At 39.1% G+C, this 26,626-nt stretch overlaps 1 protein-coding gene across 2 annotated transcripts in view; it reads right to left on the bottom strand.

The window, feature by feature from the left end:
• AXDND1 (axonemal dynein light chain domain containing 1) overlaps positions 1-23,288 on the bottom strand; it is a 79,467-nt gene extending 56,179 nt beyond the window's left edge. For both annotated transcript variants that reach the window (XM_070497598.1, XM_070497599.1), the window contains exons 1-8: positions 23,153-23,288; positions 22,566-22,771; positions 21,066-21,238; positions 20,549-20,652; positions 13,975-14,095; positions 13,277-13,362; positions 2,797-2,853; positions 1,131-1,233 (exon numbers count right to left, since the gene is read on the bottom strand). In XM_070497598.1, coding sequence (XP_070353699.1) covers positions 1,131-1,233; positions 2,797-2,853; positions 13,277-13,362; positions 13,975-14,095; positions 20,549-20,652; positions 21,066-21,238; positions 22,566-22,659 — 738 coding nt within the window. In that variant the 5' untranslated portion in view covers positions 22,660-22,771; positions 23,153-23,288. The remainder of the gene's footprint in view (positions 1-1,130; positions 1,234-2,796; positions 2,854-13,276; positions 13,363-13,974; positions 14,096-20,548; positions 20,653-21,065; positions 21,239-22,565; positions 22,772-23,152) is intronic.
• Between the last annotated feature and the right edge of the window lie 3,338 nt (positions 23,289-26,626).

A 26,626-nucleotide genomic window follows, 5' to 3' on the forward strand; every position in this document is an offset into this window, starting at 1 on the left:
CTATGTCTAATCATGCACCTCTTTATGTGATGCACTGAGAAGGTCACAATATCACTTCTGTTATACCTGCCAAAAATACAAAACCGGAATCTAATCATGACTACACATCAGACAAGCCAAAATTAAGGAACATTCTACAGAATACTGGCTTGTGCTCTTCTGAATATTAAGGTTAAGAAAACCAAAAAACTGTTTTATAGTTGTCTAAAGGAACATGACAACTAAAAGCACTGTGTGATCCTAAGATCCTGAAATAGAGGGGAAAATAGCTATAAAAGCCATTACAGGGCCAATTGATAAAATTTGCAATTTGAATATGGACTATATTAGATAATACTATCATAGTGTTAACTTTTCTGATTTTGATGACTGTATTATGGATATATAAGAGATTGTCCTTATCCATAGGAAGTGTACTCTGAAATGTTTGGTGGTAAAGAGGTATGATGTCACCAGCTTCCTTCAAAATGGTTCAGAAAAAACTATTCATGTTCAGAAAAAACTATTCATATAGAGATATGTAGAGAGGGAGAGAGAATGATAAAGCAAATAGGAAACAATGTAAAAAATTGGTGAACCTGGGTAAAGGTTACATAGGAATGCCTTATGCTAAACTTGTCTATTTCAAGTTTCAAATTCTATAAAAATAAAAATTTATAAAACAAAAAAGAAATAGTCCTCATAAAGAAAAAAAAATCTATATCTATGTAAGACTGAAAGAGGTCTTTCACTAAGTACAAAATAAAAATTATAAGTGGTAAGAAAGCATGGTTTAATTGGCAGTGTTTTTTAGTGGTACATAAAATAGCAAGGGTCATATAATCAATGGTACCTTATAGTCAATGTAATACAATAATACTAACACTAACAATTAATTATACAGTGTTTACCACATGCCAAGCACTGTTCTAAGCCCTTTACATTCATTAGGTGATTTAAAATCTACAACAACCCTATGAGGTAGATACGATTATCTCTAATTTACAGATGAAGAAATTGAGGCGCAAATACATTAAATGACTTGCCCAAGGTCATCAGCTAATAAGCGGCAGGGCCAGCCTCCAGTCCAGCCACGCCACCTCCAGAGCGCACGCTCTCCCGCACTCAGTTACAGTGACCTTTGCAGTTACCTTGGTGGGCCCTGTGTATTCCTGATTTTCCACACCAGCCCTCTCAAGCATAGTATCCATCACGCCATTCAGCTGGACCACTTCTATTCTTTTATTAGGTTTCCTAAAAGATTAAAGGTGGCAGACTTATGTGATTAGTGTTACAGAAAATAGGTCATCCTCAAATGGCAAAAAGATTATAAAATGTATAAAGAAAGTGTACATAACATGGAACATTAATGGTATTTTAAAGCCTTAGACCTATATGTACTGATCTAGTTGGATATCAGTAATATAGTAAAAAAAAAAAAAAAAAAAAGTTGGGGCCGGCTGGTGGTGCAGCAGTTAAGTGCTCAGGTTCCGCTTCGGCGGCCCGGGGTTCGCCAGTTCGGATCCCAGGTGTGGACATGGCACCGCTCGGCACGCCATGCTGTGGGTGGCGTCCCACATATAAAGTAGAGGAAGATGGGCATGGGTGTTAGCTCAGGGCAAGTCTTCCTCAGCAAAAAGAGGAGGATTGGCAGATGTTACTTCAGGGCTAATCTTCCTCAAAAAAAACACACACAAAAAAAACCCAAGAAAAATGCAAGTAGTATGATCCTCTTTTTCATAAAATAAAATAATGCTCCCCCTCAAAAAATTCTATACACCTATGGTATAGGATTGTAAGAACATAGAAAAACTGTGGCGAGAGAAACCCCACGCTGTTAATATTGGTTACTTTACAACGTAAGAGAAGAAGAGGAACAAAGGAGAGATAATAAGAAAAAAAAAGAATCAGCAAAATGGAGAAATACTAATGGTTAAATGTAGAATATAAAAGTATTTTATATATGATCCAGCAATCCCACTTCTCAGCATTTATCCAAAAGAACTGAAATCAGGATCTTAAAGAGATACTAGCACTCCCATGATCACTACAGCACTATTCACAATAGTCAAGACGTAGAAACAACCTCAGTGTCCACCGATGGACGAATGGATAAAGAAGGTGTAGTGTGTATATATATACACACACACACACATATATACACACATATATATACACATACAATGGAATATTATTCAGCCTTAAAAAAAGGAAATTCTGCAATATGCAACAACATGGATGAGCCTGGAGGACATTATGCTAAGTGAAATAAGCCAGTAACAGAAGGACAAATACTGCATGATTCCACTTACATGGGGGATCTAAAATAGTCAAACTCAGGGAGTCAGAGAGTGGAATGGTGGTTTCCAGGGGCTGGGGGAGAGGGAAATGGGAAATTACTAACCAATGGGCATAAAGTTTCAGTCATGCAAGGTGAGTAAGTTCTACCTATCTACGACATTGTGCCTATGGTTAACAATACTGTATTGAACACTTAAAAATTTCTTAAGAGGGTAGATGTCATGTTAAGTATTCTTACCACAATAAAATAAAATTTAAAAACAGAAAAAAGAAATTTGAAACTGTAAAAATAAAAGCATCTTATAGCACTTAAATATTATAAATATGCAAAAAGTGAATAAATTGCAATTGGACAAATGAAAACATTGATTAGATAACATAATTGTAGGCAATTATTGTCTTGGGGTTCTCCTGTAACTTTAATATTTTTTATGTAATAAAGTATCAAGAAAGAGGAATATATATGTATATAGTTATTCTTTCTGAGAAACACTTTCAAAAATAAACTGTACTTACATGGATGGAAAGAGCAATAGCCTATTTTCACTGTCTGTGAGGAGAGTAGTATATTTGCTGCAATAAATAAGACAGGTAAATGTTATTATAAGAAAATTATCTGGCCCATTTATCACGTCACAACATGACAAACTCAAGACCTCGTGGAAGTGAGAAGCTTGGAGGCAATCAGAAAGTCCATCACTTTGCACACAAGGTCACACCTAAATAGCCTTAGACATATACAGACACAGATGTAATAATATCTATCATATGTGGAACACTTTTTTTAGTAAAGGAGCTTCAACCACATTCCTCAATATGTCACAATATGAACATTTCCTTGATTCATTTTAAAAAAACATAAATTTTCAAAGGTGGAAAGATGTTCTGAGAACACTGAAGTCAATAAAGTTAAGTGACTAAACAAGTTATACAATTAATAAGAAGCAGAGATGGAAACTAGAACTGAGCTTTCCTGACTCCCAGCCTCTCTCTCCTCTGGTAGTGCTTGTTACACCTAAATGAGTAGCACAATTACAGCCACATGGTAATCCTTTAAATTCATTATTATTTATGTAACTTTTTTCTTCCCCTAGTTAATAAGCATTTCCTTTTGTTCTGCCCCTTGTTGGAATACCATTGGTTAATAAGGTCTATTTTCAGAATTTAGATCAGTGAAGAATCTCCAGGGAATATAGACTCAAAATAAAGTTTCAAAAATGAGTAGGTGAGAGGCACTAGAAGTGATGATACCCCAGGAGCAATGAGCACATCTAACATCCAGATCTTGTTTCCTAAGTACCAATCACCACTAAAAGGAATCAGTACTCCTTGGAGAAATGACTCAGAGCTCATTCCAGAGTTGGAGTTGGGAAATGAAAGACGAACCTGGAAACCTTGTTGAGCCAGAAAATAAGGGAACATTCAAAGAATGATAGTGACATGTCCAAAGAACACAAGAGCCAGCTCAAAGGAGCTGGCATTGGCCAAATCTGGAAAAATGTGAACACCAAAATAAATAAGAATAAAGAAAAACCACTGAATAAAATAGAAATCCATGAGTCTATATGATAAAATGCCAACTAATAAATATAGAAGAAATGATGGAGCTTAAAAAAGTCATCAAAAAGATCTATAACTAGTGAGTTGCTAGGAAATATACAATAAAGTATTTGGCGATAAATGGTCATGATGTCTCCAATTTACTCTTTTTTTTTTTAATTGAGGTCATAATAGTTTATAACATTATGAAATTTCAGTGGTACATTATTTGTCAGTCACCATAAATATGTGCCTCTTTACCCTTCATGCCTAGCCCCCACCCTCCCTCCCCTCTGGTAACCACTAATCTGTTCTTTTTGTCCATGTGTTTATCTTCCACATATGAGTGAAATCATGCAGTGTTTGCCTTTCTCTATCTGCCTTATTTTCGTTAACATAATACCCTCAAGTTCCATCCTTGTTGTTGCACGGGATGATTTTGTCTTTTTTTATGGCTGAGTACTACTCTATCGTGTATATATATATATATACACACACACACACCACATCTTCTTTATTCATTCATTCACCATCATTCTATGGCACTTGGGTTGCTTCCACATCTTGTCTATTGTGAATAATACAATGAACATAGGGTTGCAAAGTCTCTTTGAATTGTTGACTTCAAGTTCTTTGGATAAATACCCAGTAGTGGGATAGCTGGGTCATATGGTATTTCTATTTTCAATTTTTTGAGAATTCTCCATACTGTTTTCCATAGTGGCTGCACCAGTTTGCATTCCCACCAGCAGTGTATGAGGGTTCCCTTTTCTCCACATGCTCTCCAATATATTTTTTTCTATCTTGGTAATTAGAGTCATTCTAACACGTGTAAGGTGACATCCCATTGTAGTTTTGATTTGCATTTCCCTAATGATTAGTGATGTTGAACATCTTTTCATTTCCCCATTAGCCATCTGTATATCTTCCTTGGAAAAATGTCTGTTCAGATCTTCTGTCCACTTTTTGATTGGGTTTTTTTTTTTTTTTGTAGTTGAGTTGTATGAGTTCTTTGTATATTTTGGAAATTAACCCCTGGTCAGATACATGATTTACAAATATTTTCTCCCAGTTGGCAGGTTGTCCTTTGATTTTGTTCACGGTTTCCTTTGCCTTGCAGAAGCTCTTTAGTCTGAAGAAGTCCCACTTGTTTATTTTTTCTTTTGTTTCCCTTGGCTGAGTAGACATGGTATTAGGAAAGGTACTTCTAAGACTGATGTTAAAGAGTGTACTGCCTATATCTTCTTTTAGGTGTCTTATGATTTCATGTCTTACCTTCAAGTCTTTGGTCCATTTTGAGTTTATTTTTGTGTATAGTGAAAGATAATGGTCTACTTTCATTCTTTTGCATGTGGCTGTCCAGTTTTCCCAACACCATTTATTGAATAGACTCCTTTCTCCCTTGTATGTTCTTAGCCCCTTGGTCGAAGATTAGCTGTCTGTAGATGTGTGGTTTTATTTCTGGGCTTTCAGTTCTGTTCCATTGACCTGTGTGTCTGTTTCTGTGCCAGTACCTCCTGTTTTATTGCTACAGCTTTGCAGTATATTTTGAAGTCAGGGACTGTAATACCTCCAACTTTGTCCTTTTTACTCAGGATTGTTTTAGTTATTTGGGGTTTTTTGTTGCCCCATATCAATTTTAGGATTCTTTGCTCTATTTCTGTGAGGAATGTGATTGGGATTCTGATTGGGATTGCGTTGAATCTGTAGACTGCTCTAGGTAGTATGGACATTTTAATTATGTTTATTCTTCCAATCCATGTGTATGGAATATCTTTCCATTTTTTATGTCATCCTCGATTTCTTTCAATAATGTCTTATAGTTTTCATTGTATATGTCTTTCACTTCCTTGGTAAAATTTATTCCTACATATTTTATTTTTGTTGCAACTGTAAATGGGATTGTATTCTTGAGTTCTCTTTGTAAGTTTGTTATCAGAGTATAGAAATGCAACTGATTTTTGCAAGGTAATTTTGTACCCTGCAACTTTGCTGTAGTTTTTGATTATTTGTAATAGTTTTCTGATGGATTCTTTAGGGTTTTCTATATATAAAATCATGTCATATGCAAACAGTGAGAGTTTCACTTCTTCATTACCAATTTGGATTCCTCTTATTCCTTTTTCTTGCCTAAGTGCTCTGGCGAAAACCCCCAGTACTGTGTTGAATAAGAGTGGTGAGAATGGGCACCCTTGTCTTGTTCCTGTTCTCAGAGGGATGGCTTTCAGTTTTTCCCCATTGAGTATGATGTTGGCTCTGGGTTTGTCATATATGGCCTTTATTATGTTGAGGCACTTTCCTTCTATAACCATTTTATTGAGAGTTTTTATCATAAATAGATGTTGGATCTCAAATGCTTTCTCTGCGTCTATTGTGATGATCATCTGGTTTTTATTCCTCATTTTCTTAATGTGGTGTATCACATTGATTGATTTGCAGATGTTGAGCCATCCCTGGGTCCCTGGTATAAATCCCACTTGATCGTGGTGTATGATCTTTTTTAATGTATTGCTGTATTCAATTTCCCAATATTTTGTTGAGGATTTTTGCATTTATGTTCAGAAGCAGTATACACCTCTAATTTTCCTTCTTTGTGTTGTCCTTGTCTGGCTTTGGGATCAGGGTGATGTTGGCCTTGTAAAATGTATTAGGAAGTGTTCTGTCTTCCTCAATTTTTTGAGAAGGAGAGGTACTAAATCTTCTTTGAATGTTTGGTAGAATTCTCCAGAGAAGCCTTCTGGTTCTGGACTTTTTTGGGGGAGGTTTTTGCTTACTATTTCAATCTCTTTACTTGTGATTGGTCTATTCAGATTCTCTATTTCTTCAGTTTTGGGAGGTTGTATAAGTCTAAGAATTTATCCCTTTCTCCTAGAGTGTCCAATTTGTTGGCATATAGTTTTTCATATTATTCTCTTAGAATCCTTTGTATTTCTGTGGTATCCATTGCAATTTCTCCTCTGTCATTTCTAATTTTATTTATTTGAAGCTTTTCTCTTTTTTCTTAGTGAGTCTGCCTAAGGGTTTGTCAATTTTGTTTATCTTCTCAAAGAACCAGCTCTTAGTTTCATTGATCCTTTCTACTGTTTTTTCAGTTTCAATTTCATTTATTCTGCTCAAAGTTTTCTTATTTCCCTCCTTCTGCTGACTTTGGGCTTTGTTTGTTCTTCTTTTTCTAGTTCTGCTAGTTGTAGTTTAAGATTGCTTATTAGACATTTTTCTTGTTTGTTAAGGTGGGCCTGCATTGCTATGAATTTCCCTCTTAGGACCAATTTGTTGCATCCCACATGAGTTGGTATGGTGTATTTTCATTTTCATTTGTCTCCAGATATTTTTTGACTCTTCCTTTAATTTCTTCCATGATTCATTGGTTGTTCAGTAGCATGTTGTTTAGTCTCCACATGTTTGTCACTTTCCCAGCTTTCTTTTTGTAGTTGATTTCTAGTTTCATAGCCTTATGGTTGTAAAAGATGCTTTCTATGATTTAATACTTCTTAAATTTATTGAGGCTTGCCTTGTTTCTCAACATAAGGCCTATCTTTAAGAATGTTCCATGTGCACATGAGAAGAATTTGTATTCTGCTGATTTTGGATGGAGTGTCCTATATATATCTATTAACTCCATCTGGTCAAGTTTTTTGTTTAGTTCCACTATTTCCTTGTTGACTTTCTGCCTGGATGATCTATCCTTTGATGTAAGTGGGGTGTTACAGTCCCCTACAATTATTGTGTTGCTGTTAATATCTCCATTTGGGTCAATTAATAGTTGCTTTATGTACTTTGGTGCTCCTGTGTTAGGTGCATATATATTTATAAGTGTTATGTCCTCTTGGTGGAGTGTCCCTTTTATCATTATATACTTCCTCTCTTTGCCTCTCAATGTCTTTTTTATCTTGAAGTCTACTTTCTCTGATATAAGTATGGCAACATCTGCCTTCATTTGCCATTACCTTGGAGTATCGTCTTCCATCCCTTCACTCTGAGCCTGTGTTTGTCTTTAGAGCTGTGTTTCCTAGAGGCAGGATATTGTTTGGACTTGTTTGTCAATCCATCCCACCACTCTGTGTCTTTTGATTGGAGAATTCAATCCATTTACATTTAGAGTGATTATTGACATATGAGGGCTTAATGCTGACATTTTATCACTTGTTTTCCAGTTGTTCTGTACTCATCTTGTTTCTCATCCTGTGTATTTGGGATTGCCAATTCAGTTTGCTGGCTCTATATGATGGTTCTCTCATTATTTATCATTCGTGTCTGTTCTGATTTTTTTTTTAGTGGTTACCATGAGGTTTGTATAAAATATCTCGTAGATGAGATAGTCCATTTTCTGATAGAATCTTATTTCCTTAGTCTAAGCAGGTTCCATCCCTTTCCTCTTCCCCATCTAAGTTATTATTGTCACAACTTATTCTGTTTTGTGTTGTGAGTTCGTGGTTAAAATGAAGTGATTATAGTTATTCTTGATGTTTTCCTTCCCTTTATCTTTAATGTTATAATTAAGTGTTTGCTAATCTGTTCTGATAGAGAGCTGAAATTTTCTGATTTTGTCTGTCTATCTCCTTGCTTAAGGCTTTGAAAACCCTTTCTTTTTTTTTTCAGGGATGAGGGCCTTCTTGATCATTTCTTGTAGCGGGGCTCTTGTGGTGATGAACTCCCTCAGCTTTTGTTTATCTGGGAAAGTTTTTATTTCTCCGTCATGTCTGAAGGATATTTTTGGTGGATAGAGTATTCTTGGCTGAAAGTTTTTGTCTTTCAGAATTTTGAATATATTGTTCCACTCTCTCTTAGCCCATAAGATTTCTGCTGAGAAATCTGCTAAAAGCCTAATGGGGGTTCCTTTGTAGGTTATTTTCTTCTGCCTTGCTGCACTTAATATTTTTTCTTTGTCATTGACTTTTTCCAGTTTTACTAATATACGCCTTGGATAAAGGTCTTTTTACATTGATGTAATTAGGAGTTCTATTAGCTTCTTTTACATGTAATTCCAGCCCCTTCCCCACGTCTGGGAAGTTTTCAGTTACTATATCTTTGAACAATCTCTCTGCTCTTTCTCACTCTCTTCTCCCTCTTGAATACCTATAATCTTTATGTTGCGTTTCCTTATTGAGTTGGATATTTCTCGAAGAATTTCTTCATTTCTTTTTAGTCTTACCTCTCTCTCCTTTTCCATCTGAAGCATCTATTTTCTGTCCTCTAAATTGCTAATTCAGTGCTCCATAATATCAGCTCTATTATTTAGGGAGTCCAGATTTTTCTTTATTTCATTCATTGTGTTTTTCATCTCCAACATTTCTGATTGGTTTTTCCTTAAAAACCAATTTCTTTTGTGAAGAATTCCCTCTGTTCATTAATTTTATTCCTGATTTCATCAAACTGTCTTTCTGAGTTCTCTTGTAACTTGAGTTTTTATGATAGCTATTTTGAGTTCTCTGTCATTTAGACTATAAATTTCTGTTCCTTCAGGATTGATTTCTGGGTGTTTGTCTGTTTCCTTCTCATCTGGAGTATTAATATACCTCTTCAGAGTATTTGATGGGGTGGATTTGTGCCTTTGCATAATGATGGTATCTAGCTGCAGATTCCATTTGCCACCACTGGGGAGGCAGCAGGAGCTGTGTATGCTGAGCCCACCATGATCCCTGTCTTCTGTGCCTGTCTGAGCCTGGGCCACTCCTTGGGACTACAGCGGCCCTGTGGGCCCTCCCACCAAATGGGAAAGTGATCATGCAGGGGCTCGGGGCTGCTGCCACCTGCTCCCACAGTCCTACTGAGACAGGCTCCCCACTTTGGGGCCGTAGCAGTACTATGGGCTTTCACAGCAGCCAGGAACCCAGTCAACCAGGTGCACAGATCCACCACTGTCTCCTCCTAGGTCACACTAGTTCTTGTGCTTGGTTGGTGGGGTCTCCCCACTGGTTCCAAGTCTGGGCCACTCCCTGGGGATGAGGGCAGCACTGTGGGCTCCCCCATCAGATGGGAAACTGATCACATGGGGACTCAGAGCTGCTGCCACCTGCTCCCACAGTCCTGCCAAGATGCACTCCCCAGTTCGGGGCCACAGGAGTACTATGGGCATTTGCAGTTGCTGGGAACTCGTTCACCTGGATGCACATATCCACCATCATCTCCTCCTAGGTCACACCAACTGTTGTGCTTGGTGGGTGGGGCCTGCCCACTGGGTCCAAGCCTAGGCCACTCCCTGGGGACTGGGGCAGCACTGTGGGCTCTCCCACCAGGTTGGAAAGCAATCATGCAGGGGCTCAGGGTTGCTGTTACCTGTTCCCACAGCTGCACTGCGGTGCACTCCCACCCTCAGGGCTGCAGCAGTGCTATGGGTGCTCCAGCTGGGAGAGCAGTCTCACACATGCACAGGTTTGCTAGGGGCCAGAGAGTGCTCACCTATCTCTACCACCTCCCCAGGGGTAGTCCATCCACGTTCAGATGTATAGCTGCACATGTCTCTCAGGAATCCTATTGTGCTGTGTGGGGTGTACTCAGTTGATCAATGAATGTCCATTTAGTGGTAGTTTGAAGGGGGAGAGATAAAGGGAACAGCTCACTCTGCCATGTTGCTGACGTCACTCTCCTCTTCCAATTTACTCTTGAATAGTTTAAAAATATATGTGTGTGTGCATGCATGTGTGTATTAGAGCAAAAGAGGAAAAATGTAAACACTCAGTGAGTCAGGATAGAGGGTACATAGGAGTTCCTTGTCATATTTTTGTAACTTTTTTATAATCTTGAAATTATATAAAAATAAAAAGTTACCCAAAAAATGCGTTCCATTTAGTTCTCTTTGGAAAAATATTGTTCTGAAACCCACCATCATAAGGAAGTGCCATGTAACATATGTATTGGATAAAGTAAAAAGAGTGACACTTCTGGATATTTTATTATAAAACCTTAGTCCAAAGTTGTAGTTTGTTAAGATCCCATTTTTAATCACATAAACACAAATCAAAGAAAACTGGAGATGACTAGTCTGCAGTCTTGACCTAAGCCCCAGAGCGTGCATTATGAGATTCCAGCTTAGAGGGCTGCTTTCCTTTGTCTACATAGTCATTGTTCAAAACCATTCCTAAAGAGGCATAGTCAAGTATTCAGAACAAAGATCTATTTTTGTTCTTTTTAAATTTTTATTGAGTTAATGATAGGTTACAATCTTGTGAAATTTCAGTTGTATATTATTGTCTGTCAGTTGTGTTGTAGGTGCAACCCTTCACCCTTTGTGCCCACGCCCCACCCCCATTTCCCCTGGTAGCCACTAATCTGTTCTCTTTGTCCACAGGTTTAAAGTCCTCATATGAGTGGAGTCATACAAAGATTGTCCTTTTCTATCTGGCTTATTTCACTTAACACAATTCCCTCAAGGTCCATCTGTGTTGTTGTAAATGGGACAATTTTGTTCTTTTTTATGGCTGAGTATTATTCCATTGTATATATATACCACATTTTCTTTATCCAGTCATCTATTGATGGGCACTTAGGTTGCTTCCACATCTTGGCGATTGTAAATAATGCTGCAATAAACATTGGGGTACATAGGACTTTTGGAATTGCTGACTTCAAACCCTTTGGATAGATACCCAGTAGTGGAATAGCTGGATCATATGGTAGTTTTATTTTTAATTTTTTGAGGAATTTCCCTACTGTTTTCCATAGTGGCTGCACCAGTTTGCATTCCCACCAGCAGTGTATGAGGGTTCCTTTTTCTCCACAACCTCTCCAACATTTGTTACTATTTGTTTTAGTTATTTTTGTCATTCTAATGGGTGTAAGGTGATATCTTGGTGTAGTTTTGATTTGCATTTCCCTGATGCACAGCTATGATGAACATCTTTTCATGTGCCTATTGGCCATCTGTATATCTTCTTTGGAGAAACGTCTGTTCATGTCTCCTGCCCATTTTTTGATCGAGTTGTTTAATTCTTTGTTGTTGAGTTGTGTGAGTTCTTTATATATGATGGATATTAAGCCTTTGTCAGATGTATTACTTGCAAATATTTTCTCCCTGTTAGTGGGTTGTTTTTTCGTTTCAATCCTGTTTTCCTTTGCCTTGAAGAAGCTCTTTAGTCTGATGAAGTCCCATTTGTTTATTCTTTCTATTGTTTCCCTTGTCTGAGAAGACATGGTGTCTGAAAAGATCCTTTTAATACTGATGTCAAAGAGTGTACTGCCTACGTTTTCTTCTAGAAGCCTTATGGTTTCAGGTCTCAGCTTTAGGTCTTTGATCCATTTTGAGTTTATTTTGGTGAATGGTGAAAAAGAATGGCCAATTTTCATTCTTTTACATGTGGCTTTCCAGTTTTCCCAGAACCATTTGTTGAAAAGACTTTCTTTTCTCTATTGTAGGCCCTCAGCTCCTTTGTCGAAGAGTAGCTGTCCATAGATGTGTGGTTTTATTTCTGGGCTTTCAATTCTATTCCATTGATCTGTGCATCTGTTTTTGTACCAGTTCCATGCTGTTTTGATTACTGTAGCTTTGTAGTATCTTTTGAAGTCAGGGATTGTGATGCCTCCAGCTTTGTTCTTTTTTCTCAGGATTGCTTTAGAAATTCGGGGTCCTTTTTTGGCCCATATGAATTTTAGGATTCTTTGTTCTATTTCTGTAAAGAATGTCATTGGGATTCTGATTGGGATGGCATTGAATCTGTAGATTGCTTTAGGTAGAATGGACATTTTAACAATGTTTATTCTTCCAATCCATGTGCATGGAATGTCTTTCCATCTCTTTATGTCATCATCCATTTCTTTCAGAAAAGCCTTGTAATTTTCATTGTACAGGTCTTTCACTTCCTTAGTTAAATTCACCCCGAGGTATTTTATTCTTTTTGTTGCGATTGTGAATGGTATTGTGTTCTTGAGTTTTTTTTCTGTTAGTTCATTATTAGAGTATAGAAATGCTACTGATTTATGTAAATTGATTTTATACCCTGCAACTTTGCTGTAGTTGTTGATTACTTCTAAAAGTTTTCCAATGGATTCTTTGGGGTTACCTATATATAAGATCATGTCATCTGCGAACAGCGAGAGTTTCACTTCTTCCCCCCATTTGGATTCCTTTTATTCCTTTTTCTTGCCTGATTGCTCTGGCCAGGACCTCCAGAACTATGTTAAATAAGAGTGGTGATAGAGGGCATCCTTGTCTCGTTCTTGTTCGGATGGGATGGCACTCAGTTTTTGCCCATCAAAGATCTATTTTTTTAAATTCAAAATTACACCGTAGGAAAACACAGAACAATTTAATCACTAAAATCCCAAACTCATTCAAGTAAGACTTTTTCATTAGTTTTGGATACTTTTCTTAAATTGTCTTAGGATGGTAGGCCAAATGCTTCCTCATTTTAGTGTAGATAACGCCTAGGAACATGAGTGAACTATTCTCAGGTGCCTCTATGTCTGGGAAGGAAGAAACAGTGCAACTTGTCAGATATTCAGTATATATAATAGTACTCACTCATCATAACACTCCAAACCAGAAACTCCTGTATTTGACACAATATGAAATTCTTCAGGAATCAAAGTATCTGTTAGTTTCTTTGGCTGAAAAAAAAAGAAATAATGACAAAAAGAAACATTAATAGACAAGAAAAACAGAGTTGCACAAATCCTAATTCCTACAGCAAGGGATACTATTTATTAAGTTAAGAGATTCTAATTACAGAAGTAACAATATTAAGAATATGGGTCATGACAAGTAGCAAAAAACTTTTATTGGAGCATGCATTAAAAAAATAACCATGAATTAAAGAGCAACCTTGGTTTTAGTATTAGTTGCACATGTCCCATATATCAGAAATCTAATGACGCATTAAAATTCAGTAGGAATTTAAAATCCACTTCAGCAGCATGCCAAAAATAAGAATTTCACAACTTTAAACTGTGGATTTCTAAAAAAAAAACAAAAACAAAAACTAGTCTCCTATATTGTATTGTCTAGATTAAAGTGGATAACTGTAGTTTGTAAAATGGCTTAAAATATCTTTGATCTTTTCCCACTAAAAACCCTTTTCTAGAAATAATTAGACAGTGCTACAAAAACTTATAAGCAATGCAGGTTATTATTGTATGACATTGCTTTATCTTTTGGGGAAATGATTTTGTTTTTAAAGTAGAAAGAGGGAGAGGAAATTATTTGTCAAATACTGTATTTACCTTATGAGGCACAATGACACCATCATGTGGCTGTAATGAACGGTCCAAATGTGGGGGGAAAACTGTACACTCCCTAGTCTCTCCTTTAACGTATTTAACATCATACAGAAAAGAAATATCCCTAAAAAATAAGAAAAGTATAATTAAAAATAAAATTCCTGTCTGGCTACTGGATAAGAGTAGGTAAGGTCCACACACATTCCTTTAGCGGTAAAAAGGGGTACAAACCTGGTCTCCTTACCTCACCCTTTACTAGGAAGGCTGACACATTAGACGCGAGTTTCCCCTCACATCTTTCTCTTCTCCACCTCAAATTTCTCATTCACCTCACAAATTCTTTCCTTTCCTTCAATCTCAGGTTAATATGTGTTCTCTTCCCCAGGGTTATTTCCTCCACTTAGGTCCTTGATTTCATCTTTGCCCACATCCTCAGGGATCTCATTCCACCAATCATAATTTCTGTGTATCTCCTCTTCTCTCGGAATATTCCTTTGTCTATAACTCAGGACTTTCCCCCTCCTAAAAATCTTCCCTTGACCATGCATTTGGTCATGTTATCATGATCTATCTATCAACCAATCGATCAATCTAACTCTCACTTTCTTTTAAGCATCGGATTTCTTGAAATTTCTCTGCAATCTGATTTCTACCCCTCTCTCTCTTCCGAAACCATTCTCAGAAAGCTGATGACAACTTTCCGCTGCTACGTTTATCTTCCACTATTTTCCTGGGATATTTTCCAGGGTTGATCACCTCTCTTTTTAACAACACTCTCCTTTCCTCTATCTTCTGTGTCACTGGACTCTCCTGGTTCTTTCATCCCAACTACTCCTTCTTGGACTTCTCTGTGACCTCCTGCCTATTAAAAGAAAATGCTCTACAATATTTTGTCCTCATCTCTCTGTTCTTCTTTCCTTACACTTTCTCCCTTGGCAATGCCATCAAATCTCTCCTGATCACATTTGCTACCTCTAGATACAAGTGAATGATCTTCCCACCATTCTAACTTTTCACCCTCCTATATTCACTAATTCTTTCAGCTAGCACCACCACTCTACTATGCAAAATCTCAGCATCCATAACTGATTCCTTCCCATCCTTTGCCCTCAATATCCATCCATCACTCACTTTTAGAGCCACCCTCATATCATTCTAGTGGTTGGTCCTCTTGTCTCTTGCCGATACCAAATCACTAGTCTAAATTGTCATTACTTTTTTGTGGATTCTCAAGTCTCTCTAGCATATTCTAAATTCTACTTCTGCCAGATTCATCTCCCTATAGCACAGTTATAATCATGCCACTTACTGCATATAATTTCCAGATGTCTCTGCCCCTCTCCCCAGTTTTAATGGGTACAGCCTTTAAGGAAAACAGTATAGACGTTTGTCAAAAAAAATTAAAAATAGGGGCCGGTCTGGTGGCGCAGCAGTTAAGTGCGCATGTTCTGCTTCGGCGGCCCAGGGTTCGCTGGTTTGGATCCCAGGTGTGGACATGGCACCACTTGGCACGCCATGCTGTGGTAGGTGTCCCACATATAAAGTAGAGGAAGATGAGCACGGATGTTAGCTCAGGGCCAGTCTTCCTCAGCAAAAAGAGGAGGATTGGTAGCAGTTAGCTCAGGGCTAATCTTCCTCAAAAACAAAAAAAAATAGAACGACCGTATGATCCAGCAACCCCACTTCTGGGTTTAGATCCAAAGGAAATGAAGTGTGGATCTTGAGGAGAAACCTGCACTTCCATGTTCACTGCAGCATTCTTCACAACAACCAAGACATGGAAACAACCTAAATGTCTGTCAGCAAAAGAATGGATATAGAAAACGTGGTGTGTATGTACAACAGAATGTTATTCAGCCTTAAAAAAAGAAGGAAATCCTGCCATTTGTGACAATATAGATGAACCTGGAGAACATTATACTAAGTGAAATAAGCCAGAGAGAGGAAGACAAATGGTGCATCATCTCACTTATTTGTAAGGTGAGGGAATGGAGGCGGAGAGGGAAATGAGATGTCGGTCAAACGGTACAAAGTTTCATTATGCAAGATGAATGAGTTCTGGAGATGTCATGTACAGCATGATGATAGTTAACGATACTATATTGTTTACTTGGAATGTGCTTTGAGAATAGATCTTAAATTTAATCCTCTCACCACACATACACACACACAAATGGTAACTATACAGAGGTGATGGATAAGTTATTTAGCTTGATTGCGGTGATCTTTTCACAATGTATACATTTATCAAAACATTTATCAAGTTGTACACCTTAAATATAAACAATTTTTATGTGTCAAAGATATCTCAATAAAGTTATTTACAAAAAAGCTGCTCTCAGGATGATGGAACATCAGTTTTTATCACACCAATAACAGAAAAGTTGGCAAATATGACTTTGTTAGCCAGAACAATGAACGTTTCATACGTATACATACACACACACACATCTTTCTAAAGGAAATGTTGGTTTGGTAACTGTCATACAAATTTTCTCAAAGAGTAATTTTAGGAGCCTTTTATGTTTCTGTTATTGAACTATTGGGTATTTTATTTATATAATTTATTTTTAGAGGAAATGTTTTACTTATTTGTTGGAATATAATTTTTCTTTTAAAAATAATTAGAGATATGTTTTACTTCTCACAAAACTTTTGTGGCAAATCACCTGCTTCCGCTTTTCTGGAAAATCTATTTTTATTCAAAGAAATAAAACAGAACTTTGATTCTTAGCTATAACATAAAAACTAGACTTCATCAGACTTTAAGAAATTCTTCATCCCTTTCTCCAGGCCCCAGATTATCAAACTGATTTCATACTTCAAATTTTTCTCCAAATGTTCACTGGATGAGTTATGAGCATAAATAAGCATGTCTTTTCTCTGAAGTTGTCAGGGAATGAAATATTTCAGAGATATCAATTTTCCAAATAACTGACATATGCTTTTTAAGCAACATTAAGTCTTTTTAAAATCTATTTAAAACTTTGTGGCTGTTAAGAAAACTTATGACTTAAGAAGCTAGAAGTTTCTTGAGGACTCTCTGGGTGTAATTATAATGCCTAGGACAGTCCTGAAATACAGCAGGCCCTGGGGTGTGTTGGACGCCCCCTTTGAATTGAAGAAGTTGGAAAGCGCTTTCCTAGATACTCCTGCAGCTAGGATTCTGGGTGTGAACTAAGTTCTACAAGCAGATGTACTTTTCCAAGATTTTGGAAGTAGAAGTGAGGCAGAAGCCATTTTCCTGCCATGTTTTAGCTGATTCTGCCTGCAGTATCATGAAAATGTGGTTTTCCTGAAGCGACATTCCAGAGTCCATCCTCCAGCTCCCCAGGTCCAGAGAGGCAGTGCAGCAACAGCCGCAGCAATGAGAGCTTCTTGACGTCAGCTTCCTGATCCTTGGATAACAGTTAAGGGGGTATATTTTTATTGCAATATAATTCACATATCATAAAATTCACTTTTTTTTTTTCATGAGGAAGAGTGGCCCTGAGCTAACATCTGTGCCAATCTTCCTCTATTTTATGTGGGATGCCTCCACAGCATGGCTTGATGAGCGGTGTGTAGGTCTGCACTCGGGATCTGAACCCATGAACCCTGGGCTGCTGAAGTGGAGCATGCAAACTTAACCACTATTCCACCAGGCTGGCCAGTTTTTAAAGAGTCCAATTTATAAGTTTCTAGCACATTCATGAAGTTGTACAACCATCACCAGTATCTAATTTCAGAATATTTTCAACATCCCAAAAAGAAACCCCTTACCCGTTAGCAGCAATTCCCTACTCTCCTGTCCTGCTAGCCCCCGACAACCGCTAATCTACTTTTTGTCTCCATGGATTTGTCTATTCTGCACATTTCATATAACCAGAAACATACAAATATGTGCCCTTTTGTGAATGGCTTCTTTCACTTAGCATGTTTTTGAGGTTCATCAATGTTGTAGCATGTATCACTACTTCATTCCTTTTTCTGGCTGAATAATATGTCATTGTATACCACACTTTGTTTATCCTTTCATCGATTAATGGACAATTGGGTTGTTTCCACTTTTTAGCTGTATGAATAACGCTGCCATGAATATTCATGTAAAGTTTTTGTGTAGACATATATTTTCAATTGTCTTGAGTATACACCTAGGAGAATTACTGGGTCATATGGTGACTCTATCTTTAACTTTTTTTATGTGGGTCACTGCCATAGCATGACTGATGAGTGGTGTAGGTCCTCACCTGGGATCCAAACCCACGAACACAGGCTGCCAAAGCAGTGTGCCAAAATTAGCCACTAAACCATGGGGCTAGCCCTTATGTTTAACTTTTTAAAGAACTGCCAAACTGCTTTCTAAAGAGGCTGCACCATCTTACATTCCCACCAGTGATGCATGACACTTCCAATTCCTCTGTATCCTCATTAACATATGTTATTATCCACTTTTTGATTCTGGTCATCCCAGTGGGTGTGAAATAGTATTTCATTGTGATTTGATTTACATTTCCTTATGGCTAATGATGCTGAGCATCTTTTCATGTGCCTATTGGCCATTTTTATCTTCCTTGGACAAACGTCTATTCAAGGGAACATACTCCTGAACTCTGTGGCAGCCTTGGAGGCAGTAGACTCTATGAGGGGTTAATTCCATTCTGTTCTGGGAGTTATTCCCAAAGGCATTGCTTCACACTCGCTCCTTTAGCCCTTCCAATAATTTGGTAAATACTCAATATCCTGCTTAAGATGTCTAGAGTATTTATTTTCTGCACTCAACTCTGAGAGAGCTATCAAAAAATATTACTCAGAGGCTATTTGTTTGGTCGTTTTGTATTTTACTGCTGTGCTCTGAATATTTAAGGTTGCTAGAAAGTTACCTCTTGTTATGAATTCTATTAATTCTGCATACATGTTATCAATTTTCTACTGGTGCCATAACAACTGACCAGAAATTTAGCAGCTTAAACAACACAGATTTATTATCTTACAGTTCTGTAGGTCAGAAGTCCAACACAGGGCTCACTGGGCTAAAATCAAGGTGTTGACAGGGCTGCATTCCTTCCTGGATACTCTAGGGGACCATCCACCTCCATGCCCGTTTGGGTTGTAAATAGAACTCAGTTCCTTGCGGTCCTTGGATTGAGATCCCTGTTTCCTTGTTGGTTGCCAGCCGAGGGCCATTCCCAGCTTCTAGTGGCCAAGGCAGTTCTTAGCTTGTGTCCTCCCTTCCTGCATCTTCCAAGCCAGCAACAGCACGGTGAATCCCTCTCACGTTTCGGATCTGTGCTGCTCCGTCTTTTGTCTCATCTTTCTGACCCGTTCAACTTCCTACCTGTTCCACTTTTAACACTCGGGCGATTCGGTTGGGCCCTTCCTGATGATCCAGGACACTCTCCATCTCAAGGTCCTTACCTTAATCACATCTGCAAAGCCCCTTTTGCCACATAAGATATGTATTCACAGGTTCCGAGGATTAGAGTGAAGACACTCTGGGGGTAGGCCATTATCCTGTCTGCCACAACACACAACTTCACATTTTAAAAATTCCAAGTCAGAAGTCATTTGACATTAAAACATTAATATCAGTTTATTGCCACATTCAGATATAGCTAATTATTTTTTCAGAGTACTTCAAACATCTCATAACTACTGATAATTACTCTTAATAATTATAGCCACGATCTGAAGATGTAAAATACAGTACAGATACTTGATGACACTAAAGCGCCAGGACACAAAAGTCAACAGGCCAAGTTTCTGCCAGTTTTCTAGCACTGGGACATAGCTGAGCAATACCACCTTATATTTACATAGTACTATATAGTTTTCCCAGTGCTCTTGTATCCATTATCTCATTTGTGCTTTACAACATCCCTTAAGGTACACAAAATGGAGCAAGTCTATCATTGCCTTTTTACGAGTGAGAAAATGGAACTCGGAAAGACTAAATCATTTCCCTGAGGATTAATAAGTTTAAACATTTCTTTCAGACGAAGTGATACTTCAGTAAGGGACATGCAGGGAGTAAACTGATAAATGGACCTGACATAGAAAATTGCAGGTCACAATCTTCACAGGAAAAATTCTGACATTTAGAATATTTTTAGGAATGATATAAAAACCACATATAGTATTTGCTGATTTGATCTGAAACCGTGTAAAAGCTAAGGGTTCACTTTGAAGAAAATCAGGGATTGAGCACTTGTTTTTTCAAGGTTGCACATCATGAAGCTACGTTACCCAGCTCATTTCAGATGTACAAATGAAAGAAGCACTGACGGCATTCTGCCTGTCTGATCTTGTCCCTTTTTGGGGTACAACGAAGCGGAGAGTAAGGGGACAAGCATGCAAAAAAGTAAACTTAAACCAAAAGTAGGTACCGCCAGCCCTATTGCCATCCTGCTGATAATAATCATACACAAAAAGCTGGTCTTGTGCCCTGTTCAGATTGTATTCTGCTTCATCAAATATACTCAAGCTTTAAAATCTGTGATTCTATGATTTTTCCAACCCTGCCCCTCCCAAAGAAATCATACAAAATGAGAAAATGACTCCATTCATCTGCATCTACCCCATTATCTTCCCTTTTTACCTTCCAGCTCCAGTAAGGGAAACGGGATGGTCAATCAGGTATTTGAACTTATTCCTTCGAACAGGGTGATGCCAGACCGGGTCAACAGGGCGCAGAAGAGTACCCTGGGGAAAAGCAAAAACACAAATACACAGCAGAGGGCGCTCTAGACAAATGAAAGCTATTCTTAATTGTTTCGAGTTTTATATTGACTATTTGCATATTCTATGGAAAAAAGAGCAGAATTTTTATTTAATACTGTGGAGAAAGACTGAAACTAGACCAATTCAATAGTGAGAGAAAAATATCAAGACTAAGAGTAGTAATGATCATTTAGGTAAATCCCATAAAAACAGGTTAATGGAAATATGTGAGCATTTTAGTTTTCAATTTTAGTTTTAGTTTTCAATCTAGGAAATTAATTTTAAAACATTTTTAAGACAATCTAGAATATATAAGATATGTTTAATAAATACTTAATGAACTGGATACTGAAAAGATAAATGTTCCCAAGTACTTTTTATATGTATATACACACCTTTGCAGTTTTAATTTTCTTAGGGGGCAATAAGTTTTCAGGACAAGGACCGGCATTGGCTGCATAGGTCAGAGAAAGAAGAACTTCCTCAGGGATGAACTCATTCTGAAGGGAGGTAGGAAGGGGTTTTGAACGATCCACCATATTTCTTTTCTCCCTTAGTTCAGGAAGTCCTAAGAAAGTAATGAGAAAGAAACGCTGACTAGTTTTCTGCAGAGTTAATTGGAGATTCACAGGCTGCTTGATCAATCCCATCAAAATGTTTGTAACCAGGAAACACTGCTTCCGGTTGCCAAGAATAGTAACAACTTTAAAAACACTGAATATCATCTAGTCAAGAAAAAGAAACTCATATTGCCTGCCCTGTTCACACATCAGACACGGATTCAAAAACTCAGATACAAAGATGAACCTCTGTTATTCTAAATTCAAAGTTGAAAATTAAAACTCACTTCACTTACTCAATTAACTAGGATAGCCTTAAGATGAATGTCTAATTTCCCTTTGATATGAAAAACACAAAAGAAATCTCCTCTCCTCAAAACTGTCAAATTATTGAGTAATTTTTTCTGTATCAGTTCAAAGGTGGGAACAATTGCATTAAATCGGGGCATTCATAGAGCGGAAGGGATCTGAGTTGGGTTAAAATGTAAAAGTAGAGTTGGGATTGTTGGAAGTGAAGAGAGGAGAAGAGCTTGACCAGGGCGATGGGGTTATAAACGTAGGCAGGAGGGCTACACAGGAAAAGGTCATCTCTGAAGTCAGTCAAGGAGAGTCGGGCTGTCTCTCTTAAAGAACTCTCCACTAATCTATGCCCCTCCCACCGTGTGGCTTATGTTAATTTCTATAATGAGGTCTCATGCTTTGATCACCATCAAAACCTCCCAAGTTCACATAACCAAATCTCTCTCTCTTGAGAGTTTGGGATAGATTTAGAATATCAGAGGACGGGGGCGGGGGGGTGGGGGGCGAGCGGAAGCACAAAATGGTTCGGTGGGGGCTTTAGCACAATCTCCCGTAAAACCAAGATGAGATGAGCGGGAGGAAGCGTTAGCAGGGGTAGGAATGGGTCTAACTGATTCTTATTCTAGGACAGATCTGCACTTATCTGTATATGAATAAAAATCCTAAACAAGGAATTATCTTCATTTAGAATAATTATTAAAACCTGATACAAACTAGTTCCTTAAAGTCAGAGACCAGGTATCCAAAAAAGTAGTTTCATATAAGTGGTATTGGTATTTAAAGTAGAGTGAATTTAAAACAATATAACTCATCAGCATTTGAAAAAAAATTAGAAATACAGCCCTTGGGTGGAGTAGCGACACAGGACTCTGACTCAAAATACTATGAAAGGAACAGCTTTTGATTTTACTGAAGTAAGTGTATTGGGAAACGAAGCTAACGTATCCTGAAATCTCAGATCAAGGAAAACGGTGAACGGACTGTGATCTCCGCCTGTGGCCATGACTATTTGCGGGAATCCTTGAAGAACTTTACCTGTCTCTTCCTTGGGTGCAGAGACTTTTAACTTTTTGCCCTCAGGCGTCGAGGCGGAGTTCGGCAATTTGGAGGGCGTTTTCGGGAGAGACATAATAAACAATGCCTCCTAGCACTCCCGTTAGTAATTTGAAATCTCTCTCCATAAAGCTAACCTAGAAACAAGTCAGCGGCGTGCCGGGACTTGGCAGGGCTGCCACATTGTCCTGCAGACAGAAAAATGAGACTTGTTAAATGCTTATGTTAAGATCGGAGTTGACAATTCATCTAGCGTGGGTTTTCCTTCCTTGGGGAGACCTCTGTCTTCTCGCAGGTCATCGGAGGCGCCCAAGAAGCCTGTGGTCAGGGCCGGGGCCCAGGCCGGGAAGGACACCCTCGGCCCAGCCCGCAACCGCCGGCACCAGCCGCCGGCGCCCTCGCTCCAGGCCGGTCGTCTCGGCTCCCGGCCTCGCCCACAGGCAGCGCCCTCGCGCCCGCCAGCTCCGCGGACTCGGGGCCGGGCACAGTTCCCGCCGTTTCGGCCTCACAAGCGATGGGAATCGGACACTCTCAACCCATACCCGTAAATTGTGTTTCCCGCCAGGTACCTTGTGGCCTCGCCTTTTCCTGGAACGCCTGCGTGTCGTCATGGAAACCCAGGACCCCGAGCCTTCGCAATCCGCGACCGGGGCTGCCTTCGGAGGTGCCGGCGAAGGAAGGAGACCGTAAGAAACAATCCCAACGGCACAGGTGCAGTCGCAACAGAGAATAAAAATGGGTAATGAGGCCCCTCTCACGGAGTCGGAAAGTGTCTTGATCCCTGGACTCCCGCCCGCAGGCCGAGCCCTATGCGCAGGCGCTAGTGGTGGCCGGGGTCTCTCTCCCCGTCCCCCATCAGTTGAGGCTTTATTTTGGATGCTGCCCCGTCTTTGACATTTTGATGGTCTTCCTTGGACCCAAGCACCGCCCCCGGAGCATGCGGAAGGCCTTCCTGGGTCGAGACTCTTTTTTTTGGCACTTTAGACGGAGCCAACCCAAGCAAAACCATTTGGTCTTCTTGCTTAAATACCTGTTCTCAGGATAGAATGTGATAAACGCATTAGCACCGAGGAGGTGAGACCCCGCTCCTCACCGCCACCAAGGATCGTTTTGTATTAAGATGGAGCCTTAATGCCAAATAATGCTGGTGGAATCCCAGCGTCTAGATGCGTCTAGTATAGAAAATAAATTTCAGGAAGGAAGAAACCTTATCTTGTTCAGTGGTCATACTCCCGAGCACAGTGCCTGGCACAATTTCAATACATGATTTTGAAAATCAGCTGGACAGTTCTATTGCTTCTGTGTTGATAGACTTTAACTCTCTGGTTTCTGGTTTCCTAGGTAATGTTACTGCACAAGAATGGGGTTCTCCTACCCGATGAGCATAAAAAAAGCCAATTACTACAGCATCAGCTTTTGGGAAAAGAAATCAGCATTATTGCTGGATGGATCTGCAAGGAGACAGGAGGCATCGGCTCTCAGATCCAGGGCTTGAGGCAGAATTTATGGGATGAAGGGCAGGGCCGTCTGAAGTGTGGAGATAAATGATTAGTGTTAAGGAAAAGTGAGTAATTGAAGATCTGCAAGTGTATCAGGCTTCATGGCTCTTCATAACACCCATGTTCACAAAATGGTGGTGTTAGTGTGATCTAAGGGTGGAGTTTTCAGTCCTTTGTGGTCAAAAAGTTCGTTTATTGGGCATTTGTGCAAGCCCAGTTGATGGGTTCGTGGTCTTAACTGGCCTGAACAGGACAAGGAGTCTCAGTTGCTGAAAGAACCACTCTTAATTACTGTTGATAAGATGGTGTCAGTTATACTGGTCCTAGAGGGCTCATCATTACAATAATACCAATGAGGTATATGAGCAAAGTGTTGAAAAGAGAAATACAATCTCTATGGCCTCTTTTAACTCTCCTAGTCAAACACCTTGGATGTCTGAGCATGTTAGCCTTTAGCCTTATCTCCCATCACCCTAATTTTTCTCTGGATTTTCCCAAGAATTAAAATACACGCATATAGCCCTCATACAGCACACACTGGCAACCATCAAAACAGGTAATGGGCAGAAGCAATGCACAAGTAGGTGGGAGGGAGTTTTTCCCCAGCTTGTTTGCCTTCTTCCTCCCTCCTGACTGGTGTGACTCCACATTATAGTGTGGAACCATAACCAGGATACTGAACCTAAGAGGTCCCAAACTCCAGCATCCATGGTTTATCAAACATTTACATACTGGAAGAACAAAGTAACTCATCTTTCATATTCTTAACCTAGTTTAAAAGAAAAAATCTAAGTAGGGCATAGATAGAAGAGATGGAGATACGTGAACAGATTCGATACACAGAAAGTAAATCTAGAGGATTTAGGAAGTGATTGGATATGTGGTGAGAAGAAAAACACATCAAAGTTTACTTTTCATTCTCTATCCTGTGCAACGGTGTGGTGATTATACACACCATTTGCTGAGCAAAGGTCCGGGTTAAAGTTGTGGAAGTATATGAAACAGTAAGCACAAGAATGGATGAGAACATAAGAACATTACAAGAAGACCACAGCTATTTAAGACGACAATTGCTACTCCTCGGAAACTCCTCTCATAATTTTGAATTATACCAAGGGAACCCTAAAATGGAGTAAGGTAAAATATTATTGTGGTCTTTGATGGAAAATACTACAGCAAAATGTAAAATGAGCAGGTAAGAATTTTCCTAAATAGAAAATGTCAAGACACACAAAAAGTGACAGTCGTAAACAGGGCTAATTGTGCTTGCTGGTGTGCTGACGTCTGTGGCAGCTACTTAACACCAAGGCAGTAGTAGGGTCCTCCAGGGCTTCAGGTGGACAAGACATTACCTCAGAAGAGCCAGTCAGTGTGATCACCAAACGTGCCCTGAAGTGGGAACAAACAATAAACAGTGGGTGTGCCTCTGCACCAATCTCCTTTTTACCCACTCATCTTCTAAGTGTGTGGGCCACATCTGTAGGCACCTAAATACAGGATGCAAAGCTCCTGGAAGGAGTCTGAGTGGGAAGCAGGCCAGTATTTGTATTTAATGTAGCTAAAGAATGAAGGCATCAATCAGAAATGTTTAAAAGGAGACACTAAGAAAGAAATCTAGGCGCTGCTCAGCCAAACAGTTCCCTGGGGAAGAGTGGCTTCTGGTATTAATTGCTTCCACACAAGAAGGGCATCCCTAAAACTGAAATGATGTCTCAGATTGTCTTAGTTTTATCCTTATTCATCTAAGTACCCTCGTTCTGATTCCACGTGGGTGTGCCTACAGGAAAAAACATGCTTTTGCGTTAACAAGTGTATCTTCAGTGCACAGCACAGTACCTGACACAGGTGTTGATGCAGTCTAGGATAAATTCACCTTTCTCATCATACAGTAAATTGAGCCCCTACAGAGAATGCAGCAACCAAGCCAACCTGAGCATGCCACTCACGTGTGATTTCTTATGATGTATTCACAAACTGCTATTTCAGTTTTATAAATCACATTCATGAACTTAATTTGGGTCCAAATACAAGCTGAGCCTAAAAGGACAGGACCCTAAAGTTTAATAAATTCATCAAGAAAATTGCCACACTGAGGCTTTGTCCCTAGAAGCAAGAAACAGTCACTTGGTCCAAGAAACAGGGGCATGTATAATTTCTGAAAGGCCTTCCCCCTTCCCACTCCTTTGACACTGCAGAGGCTGGTGGGTAGAGCCAGACCATAGAGGGTAACTAGAGAGTACTTCTTAACTCTTACTGTGACACATGCTTCTATGGAAAGAATAAGATTCTTTGAGGGAAGGCAAGCAAACTATCTTCCTCCAAAATTGGTTTCCCCACGTCTTGTCTGAAAAGGCCCACTTCCTAGCCAACGGATTTTCAGCTTTCACTAAAAACCTAAGACCATTTCTGCTCATTAGGGGCGAGGGGGGTGGGCATTTTTAGAAATATTCATTCACAAATTTTAAAAGGCCAACAGCAAAAGGAATCAAGCAACAAACAATGACCATGATGAAGAGGAAGCTCAAGAATTCATCACTGCTTTTC

Source organism: Equus asinus, chromosome 25 (genome assembly GCF_041296235.1).
Source record: "Equus asinus isolate D_3611 breed Donkey chromosome 25, EquAss-T2T_v2, whole genome shotgun sequence".
Lineage (NCBI taxonomy): Eukaryota > Metazoa > Chordata > Mammalia > Perissodactyla > Equidae > Equus > Equus asinus.